This window comes from Eufriesea mexicana, unplaced genomic scaffold (genome assembly GCF_001483705.2).
Source record: "Eufriesea mexicana isolate 0111107269 unplaced genomic scaffold, ASM148370v2 scaffold385, whole genome shotgun sequence".
Lineage (NCBI taxonomy): Eukaryota > Metazoa > Arthropoda > Insecta > Hymenoptera > Apidae > Eufriesea > Eufriesea mexicana.
Genome location: NW_016908568.1, coordinates 200,103 through 209,785, shown reverse-complemented (window position 1 = coordinate 209,785; position 9,683 = coordinate 200,103). Strand labels below are relative to the sequence as shown.

Sequence of the window (9,683 nt, the reverse complement as noted above, 5' to 3'; positions counted from 1 at the left end):
TTTCGCAAAAGTTTCGTGTCCTACCACCGATCGTACACCTATGTACACGTACGCGTGTGTGCACATACGCGGGGGCAGGCGCGCCAGCGAGTGCGCCTAAGTCGTGTGACTATTCGTTCATACGCGTTTATTATTTATTCAACGATGCATGTCGAAATGTACACGAGCATGGATATTCCAACCGATACACGCACGCCCGTATGCGCACAATGACAGCGCAAAAGAAGAGAGAGAGAGAGAGAGAGAAAGAGGGAGAGAGAGAGAGAGAGCGCAGGAGAGGGAGAGGAGAGAGCGGGGTAGGGAAGGGGGAGAGATGGAGAGAGAGAGAGAGAGAGAGAGAAAAAATACACGTACCTGACAACATGTAATCCTCTGCTCTTCCCTCCGGAGGCATTTATCTGCATTATCTTCCTGGCGGAAGACTTCTCGTAGCGACTACGTCTGATAAACTGGTTGCCACCCCCATCACGAACCAGCTACCGATCCTTGCGATACCATCCACCAAGAATACACACTACACACTATTCTGTGCGAGCAAACGAATCTCCCCTTCTCCCTCTCTTTCCCACCCTCTTCCCCTTACGCCCTCTCTTTCTCTTTCTCTTTCTCTCTTCCGCTTTTTTTGCTCTTCCGTTCTTCCTCTCTTCCGCTCCCTTGCCTCCCTTTCTTCGCCCCTTCTCTCTCGCGTCCCCTTTGGCCTTCTTTTCTCTTCTTCCTGGTCAATCTACTAGCATCGGCAGATTGGTGGTCGCGATGCGTAGGAAGAACCGTGGTCTACGCGATCCTCTTCTCGCTCCGCGAGGGATTTACGGGCACGAAAACTGCGCAGAGTGACACAGGGTCGCGCAAGATGAGAACGGCCGGATCGGATCGAGAGCGAACGGGATCCAAAGAGCGGCGATAGGAGCGTAGGTATAGGATCGGTGCGGAGAAGGAGGAAAAGAGCGAAAGACGGACCGGTCAGTGAGGGCGGTCGATAGGTGGTGACTTTCCGAGCCGTGGATTTGTAGCAGGCACGTTGCCGAACAACAGCACGAAAGAGCGATATTTGAAAAATATGATCGAGGCAAGAAAAGCGCGACGAAGAGAAGAGAGAGAGAGAGAGACACGCGAGAGAGCGAGCGCGAACGAGCTGACCGGGCGAAGAACCGAATGTTTCGCAGCGGTAGGGAATCGAACACGATCAGTCACGTTCGCCGGATGTAGCGCGAATAGAGGGTTGGTCTTGCGCGGCAGCGCGCTCACGCGGTCATCCGGTAAACTGACAGACCACCCCTGAAAGACCTCCGAACTATCAGCCTTCCCACCCTGCCCTCTTGCGGCTGCGCGTTCTCGTGAACCCGCTGTCTCTCACCCTGGTGCCGATGTGCTCTACTTCTCCCACCACCACCATCACCACCACCACCGACTCTCTAGCGATGGCCCTTCGATATTCTCTCCGTTGCAAGTTTTCGAGCAACTTGCTCCTACGAGCACCCGTCACTCTCGGGAATCTTCCTCGAATTTAACCCCGCATCGCCCACCTCGTCTCTCGATTAACGCGATACATCCACTCTCCGTTCACGCTCCTTTGTTATTCGATGATAATCTAATCAGCGCGATTAAATTCCATTATCCAAAGCACCTACGTTACCTCGATTACCTCGAGTAGATTACCCGAGTTACACAGAGTGTCTAACGAGAATTCGGAACGTTCCGATGCGTCTCCAAGACATCGCTACGTAGCAACCGATTCTCGTCCCTTATTTCCACGCCCCGTGAAAAACACCCCACCAGCCAGCCACTGGAAGGAAGCTCGATCGTATCTACCCCGTGACCCCGCATACCAGCATTCCCCGTTAAAAGGCTTTCCACTTTACTTCACTCCCGATTCTTCTTCGCTCACTCGGTCATCCTTCGGGAAAAGACTTTTTCTTTCTGGAACACTTTGAAAATTGCCCACCGCCTAGCCAGCCTATAGTCCAACCAGTTATCCTCCAAATTCCCAAACCAGCCATCCACCTATCCAATTGCTTCCTTCTTCGCTCCCTTCGTTTTTCTCCAACCATCATCGAAACATGTGCAAGCTATCGTGTCTTCCATATTCCACAGACGATATATACCTGTGTCCAGTTTTCGAGATTGCTTCCGAACGCGCTTTAAACGCCGAAATTATACGGTCGTATCGTTGTTAATCTCGTTTACTCTACGTCGACGAAATCATCGATCACGTTTAACTCTCGACTTTTATATTTATCAGGAATCAGTGAAAGAGGAACACTGCGATAACTCGACGTCGTATTTCGGTATGTAGGAATAATAGTTTTCCTCGCGATTTAGTCCCGTAAACAAATGCGTCCCACGTTCGCCATTTTTGCCGCGCTTTCGACATTCGGTCGATCGTAATTCCTTTTAAGCACGCCAGATAGAGCCACTTAAAATCTCACGCGCGTCAAATGCAATGGCAACGTTTAAATGCTACTTTTATTTATCGAAACTTGCTATAGAATTCGTTTATGGTATAATTAAATTTCGAGATTATCCATCTTACAAGTGTCTGCGTAATTTTTAACCAACTGTAAAAAATAACCGTCGACGAGAAACGTATGCGTTTAAAAATATTTGTTCATCTGTAGTTGTTAATAATTCAATTTTTTACGACACGATTATTCGATTATAAAATCGATCGCTCTTTTAAATGCCGGTTTTGATCGTATTCGTATCGTTTGCATGTCCGTGTCGTATAAAAGGATTCCTGCAATATCGTTGTCTGAAAATAAAGAAATTATTTTTACGCAATTTTGTTTTATTATTTCTTCTTTTCCTTTCTCTATGAAGATTCAGCGGATAAAACGAAGAAAAACCTTGAGACCAATATCAGGAAATGCAAGGATCGACATAAACTATGTCTGTAAATATTAAAAGTACATGCAATATACATGAATGCAAAAAGTGAAACAGTTTTATAGTCGATGCAACCATAAAAGAGTTTGAATATTATATTTTACGTAAATTTTCATTCATCAACCGATCTCGATTTAACTTTCTAACCATTTGAATTTCAAATGCTACATACATATGAAAGGATTCTGCGCTTTTTATTTTACACAAACTTCTTCATCCAGTAATTGATCTTTACTCTTCGAGAGTATCATTATCGTTTTAATTTCCTTAATTTTTAGTTGCGTTTACTCGCGAGTACGACATACACGTGTGTGTCTCTTTAAGAGAATCGTTTGCTGCATTCTTTGCAACTGCATCGATGTATACTTTGCAATTACTCATGTAGATTACCTTTGATGACGTCATCCTCGAGACGACGCCCTACTTTTGAACAGGTATTTAATATCCTGACCTTGGAACTTTATGTAACATTCGACTATAAATAAATCCAAATACATCGAAAAAAGGAAGCAAAAAATTAAATAGAAGGAATAGAACGAATAAAATATTCGATATGAAATTAAAATCACATTTGCATTTCGAGCGTTTAAAAATACTTTCGAGTCACTATCCTAACTAATCAGCCGTCTTTCCACGTAGGCTATTTTCTCGAATAATTGCGTTAACATTTTCGTACAACTTTGAACCCGACGTGTGAAGGTGATCGGTAAACGAAACGAAAGCAGAGGTATCCTTGCGACTAATCGTTTCAATGATTCGCAGTATTAGCTTTAATCATCGATTCCCTTGAAGAATCATCTATCGGCCGAGTAGATTGTTGATATTCGTCTCGTACGCACGTTTCGTTCGACCGCGTCATTATTCCTTGACCATACGATACACAAGAGCTATCACGAATTCCAGGTGTCTCTCGTGCCGGACGCCAATCGTGTCGTGCAAATTTCATTTCGAAGTACCGAGGCATAAAGATCGCGGGAGTCGGTGGCGATGCAACATTGCTAGCAGCTTTGTCGAGATTCCGCGTAATTTCTGTCGGAATCGGTGAATAGTTTTTGACTATCCAGTCCTAAATCGAAGTAACGTTACGATTTAAACATTTGTAACTAGCAGTTTTGTGACAAGTGACACGGTGTATCGAGTGATCCTCCTTGAATTGTTACCATTCTCGCGTCCACGCTCTTTCACCGTCCTATAAATTAACCAAATTTGCACTATGTTAAGAGCGTTAGTAGTCGTCGTGTTTCTATCGTACGTGAACTGTATTCTTCCTCCTTCGATCGTGGAGACGGTATATCAATTCATTTCCGGAATTGCAACAGCACACGACGTCGCTATTCCCGATGAGACCTTCGTATCCAAAGAGTACGACTTTATCGTGATCGGAGCTGGTTCCTCCGGCTCTGTACTGACAAATCGGCTAACGGAAAATCCAAATTGGAACGTGTTGGTACTGGAAGAGGGCAAAGACGAGATTTTCCTCACAGACATCCCGCTATTAGCCCCGATTTTGCACATCACGGATTACGTTAAAGTGTACAAAAGCGAGCCGAGGCCTGAAAATGCCAACGGAACCGGTGGTTACTGTTTATCGATGAACGACGGTCGTTGCAATTTGCCAAGCGGCAAAGCAGTCGGGGGTAGCTCGGTAGTGAATTTCATGATATATTCCAGAGGATCACCGGCCGATTATGATGCCTGGGTTGCGCAGGGCAATCCAGGGTGGAGTTATCGCGACGTGCTACCGTATTTTCTCAAGTCGGAAAATTGCAAGCTGCTGGATCAAGATAGCAGGTATCGTTTTCAGTTAAAATATCAAAAATGCATCGTACCTTTACGAAATTCTCGTATTCGTTTACACGAGTTCTCGCGTGATTGATACAAGGTTAAAACCGACGATCAAACCGTACGAGTAAAATAGGATATTATCGGTGCGAGAGAGACGTTAAGGGTAAAGATAACGATAGTAAAGCGTCCTAAATGTGCTAAATGAAAATACACGAATGAACTCGCTAGAACTAGAGAGCGACTACGCGGAGTGTGTAGCGCGCCGATGTTTGCTCAACGAATCTTCGACAGCGAAGTTTAGACACGATGCACAACGTTTCAAATTGGATACTCGCGTCTGTTAGATTCGATTACGGCATTTCGCTTTTACACTTTGACACGGATTTTCTGATCAGATTTCATGGCCACGGAGGATATCTCGACGTTACGTCCTCTCCATACGTCTCCCCCCTAAGAGAATGTTTTCTCCGAGCTGGCGAAGAACTGGGATATGATGCAATCGATTATAACACCGACAAGCACATTGGTTTTTCAACGGTCCAGGTTCATTTACGGAATGGTCACAGGGTCAGTGCCAACAAGGCATTTTTGATGCCTGTTCGTGGCAGAGAAAATTTGCATCTGTCCAAATTATCGAAAGTGGCGAGGATCATCGTTGATCCAAAGACAAGAACAGCCGTGGGAGTCGAATTCGTTAAAAACGGGAGAAAACGGGCCGTCTTTGCGAAGAAAGAGATAATACTGTCAGCAGGTGACCCAGAAAAGCCTTAAGGCATTCCCACCAAGTTCTTGCGAAAACATTTCGGTGGTATTTCTTACTTTATACGCTCGCGTTTATTCAGGTACCCTGACCTCGCCGCAGCTACTGATGCTCTCCGGGATAGGACCGAAAAATCATCTCGAGTCATTGAATATCAACGTGATCGAGGATCTACCGGTCGGATATAATCTACAGGATCACGTCAGCATGTCGGCATTGACTTTTCTCGTAAACGAGAGCGTAACCATCGTCGAACCTCGACTTGTTTCCAATCTAGCCAATACCGTGAATTACTTTGTCAAAGGAACTGGCCCGTTAACGGTACCCGGTGGAGCCGAATGTATGGCGTTCATCGACACGAAGCAAGATCATCCAAATGAGCGGATAAAAAAGTTGCAAGTTAACGATAATAACTTTCGCGACAACAATCGTTTAAAAAGACACAACGATAAACGAGGTAACGTAAATTTTCTCGAATTACGCGGAACCGCGATTAATAGAGCACGGTGAAGATAGGAAATATTTTCATTTTTCAGCCTCCTTTCCACCAAACGTAACGTCCATCTCGGTGAATCCCGATTACTTGAAATCTTATCTAGACTCGATATCAAACGGAACGAAAGAAACGAACGTTCCCGATATCGAACTGGTTTTAGGTGTAAGTGCTCTAACGGGGGATATATCGGGCAGTTACAGAGGGCTCCTCGGTTTGACGGATGAATTTTACAAAGAAGTTTTCACCGGTTACGAAGGTTTCGATGCCTTCACCATTGTCCCGGTTCTCTTACATCCAAAAAGTAGTGGAAGAATTACCTTGAAAACTTCTGATCCGTTTGACGTGCCCATTTTCGAGACAAATTACTACGATCACGAAGATGACATCAAGACTATGGTTCGAGGCATTAAAAAGGTTATTACTTTCGGTATAACGTTTATCTTCATCTCGCCAGGTATTTATTTTCTGTTTGAGTAATTACAATTTTTCACAACGTAGGTATTTAGTACCCGCTACGATACTTCCAACCTAGCTACGAATATCGTAACTACTATCTTTCTCCTACCCCTACATTTACTACTATGTCCGCTATTGTTACACTCTCCAACGCGGATTTTAAAAAGGATAGAGTAGAATGGTTTTCCAAATCGAATTACGTGCTTCTACCTCTCGATAAATAGACGTGAAAGAGAAAATAATCAAATTACTTACACCCTTGTGGTTAATATATGATTAATATGTAACGTTTGTTATTGGCGCAATCGGATGGCTAAAAAACACAGTTCCCGTGATCCGATTTTTTAGATTTTTTGCACACGATTTGCCTGGCGTCTAAAGAACATAATGAAGCAAAAAAATTCGCATTTCAAAATTTTGCCAAAATCGGCCGCACCGATGTATCCATCGTGCAGTCTAAGAAATCGGCAAAAATCGGACCGATCAGAAAACCCGGATTTCTTTAGCTCATTCTTTAGAGCTGTTTTCGACGAATTTTTTAATGTATAAAACGTTTAAAAAAATCGAGGGATAGATCCGGCACGAATTTTCAAAGTCCGCAAGAGCAATTCACAGATCGGTGCAATCGGACTACTAAAAAACACAGTTCCCATGATCCGATTTTTTAGATTTTTTGCACACAAGTTGCTTAGTGCTTAAAGAACGTAAAGAAATAAAAAAATTCGCATTTCAAAATTTGGCCAAAATCGGCCGCTCCGATGTATCCATCGTGCAGTCTGAGAAATCGGCAAGAGTGGGCCCGATCAGAAAACCCGGGTTTCTTTAGCTCATTCTTTAGAGCTGTTTTCGGCGAATTTTTTAATGTATAAAACGTTTAAAAAAGTCGAGGGATAGATCTGGTATGAATTTTCAAAGTTTGCAAGAGAGATTTGCAGATCGGCGCAATCGGACTACGAAAAAACACAGTTCCCGTGATTCAATTTCGTATTTTATTTTCGTATCTATTGGTATTTTACTTCTAGTTTTGTTCATAATTAATTAATTTAACAAACATACGTGCCGTTCGTTTGTCATAAATTAATCATAAAGTAGCCATAAATTGATAATAAGGTAGTCATTAGTTAGTTATAAGTTAATGATAGTTTATATATGAGTTGATAATAAGTTTAAAAGATTTTAATGATCAGTATGTTCTGTAGTAATATGTAAATTATGGTGAATTAGGGAAAGTAAGGTAAGTAAAGTAAGTAAGACCTCCTGTCATGTTCTGTTATCCTGATACAAAATCGTAAAATCAGTCTAAATTTTACGGCCGAGCCGCACAAGTATTGCTAATGAAATTCTTGGAAATGACGCCATTTCTCGGAACTGTCTCGACGAGCGACCTCCTATCATATTATGTTCTCCCGATACAAAGTCGTGAAATCGGCCAAAAATTTTTCTTCGAGGATGCAAAAATATTGTCCACAGAGGCGGCAAAGGTACTGACCAAAAACGGCAAAAGTGTTGTCCACCGAGGCAGGAAAAGTATTGACCCAAAACGGCAAAAGTATTGTCCACAGAGGCGGCAAAAGTATTGACCAAAAACGGTAAAAGTATTGTCCAAAAGCGGGAAAAGTATTGTCCACCGAGGCGGCAAAAGTATTGACCAAAAACGTAAAAGTATTGTCCATCGAGGCGGGAAAAGTATTGTCCAAAAGCGGGAAAAGTATTGTCCGTGTAGGCTGCAAAAGTATTGACCGAGAATTCTTGGAAATGACGTCATTTCTTGGAACTGCCTCGGCGAGCGACCTCCTGTTATATTATATTCTCCTGATACAAAATCACGAAATTGGCCAGAACCCTTTTCTCGGGGCAGCAAAAGTATTGATCGAGAATTCTTGGAATTGACTTCATTTCTTGGAACTGCCTCGGCGAGCGAACTCCTGTCATATTATGTTCTCCTGATACAAAATCACGAAATTGGCCAGAAACCTTTTCTCGGGGCAGCAAAAGTATTCATCGAGAATTCTTGGAATTGACTTCAATTCTTGGAACTGTCTCGGCGAGGAACTTCCTGTCACATTATGTTCTCCTGATACAAAATCGTAAAATCGGCCAAAACATTCTCGCCGAACGATTCCAAGAAATGACGTCATTTCCAAGAATTCTTTGGACAATACTTTTGCGGCCTTGCCGTAAAATTTTCGGCCGATTTTGCAACTTTGTATTAGGGTAACATAACATGATAGGAGGTTGTTCGCCGACCACATCCAAGGAATTACGTCATGTCCAAGAATTCCCTGGACAATTCTTCTTCTGCTTTGCAGTACATTTTAATAATTTTACTTGCCTCATACTTACCTTATACTTACCTTACTTACCTTCCTTACGTACCTTCCCTTATCTGCGTTCCTTTCTTTACTTACAAGGAGAGTGCAAGTTTTTCGAGTCACCGCTTTAGTTGAAACCTTGCAGGTTTGTAAATATCGTCATGCAGTTTAAGAAAATATATCATAATAGCGACAACTACTAAATAGCTTTTGAGATATTTACGATTAAAGTTTTATTACTTCGATAATTAAAGATATATTTTCAATAGGTTCTCGTCGGAGTTGTAGATTAACGGTGATAGTGGAGAATTTGTATACTCGAGTACCGGAGTTCGATTCCGGTTCATAAGTTAGTATTTTTTCTTCAATCTATTTTTTATTTTATATTCATTTTTCGTCTATGAAAACATTGTAAATAAATTTTCTTAAAAAAATTTTTTTTTACCCTTTCTTAGGCCAGTATATATTTATTACTTAATAAGAATATTATACAAGAAAAACAGCTTTTATAGCAATCTTGTTTACTAGTAACTAATTATTAAATTAAACATTGTATAAGAATGTTGCCTATAATTCCAACTTTGCTGCGCAGCTATAAATGTTCACGAATTAATTACAAAAACTTGGAAATTTATTAATTTTCTACTGCCCAATAAATACAAATTTTACCGCCTGCGATCAGCGCCATCTATGATTTGGGCTCAAAAATGAAGAAAGTGATAGGAATATAGAATAGGCAAGGAGGTCGTCGAAGAGCTGGTCACGTGACAGACAAGGACAGAGAGGGGATAGTAAAGGATAGAATGGCTCCGGCAGTGAAAAATTATTAATTACTCAATTTTCGTAAACAATTTGTGAACTTTTATAATTTCATTGCAAAGCTGGAACTTCAAGCTACATTCTTATATAATTTTCGTAATAAAATTATATCTAAATTGTTAGTTATTAATTTTTGTTTTATGGCGTCTATGATTTCGTAACGGCGACCATC

At 41.9% G+C, this 9,683-nt stretch overlaps 1 protein-coding gene across 1 annotated transcript in view; it reads left to right on the top strand.

Annotated features, from left to right (window-relative positions):
- Positions 1–4,096: 4,096 nt before the first annotated feature.
- The window catches only part of LOC108545271 (glucose dehydrogenase [FAD, quinone]), a 13,670-nt gene continuing 8,083 nt past the window's right edge, over positions 4,097–9,683 (top strand). The window contains exons 1-4 of the mRNA XM_017896799.1: positions 4,097–4,674; positions 5,064–5,419; positions 5,511–5,885; positions 5,965–6,338. Of these exons, the coding sequence (XP_017752288.1) occupies positions 4,097–4,674; positions 5,064–5,419; positions 5,511–5,885; positions 5,965–6,338 (1,683 nt within the window). The remainder of the gene's footprint in view (positions 4,675–5,063; positions 5,420–5,510; positions 5,886–5,964; positions 6,339–9,683) is intronic.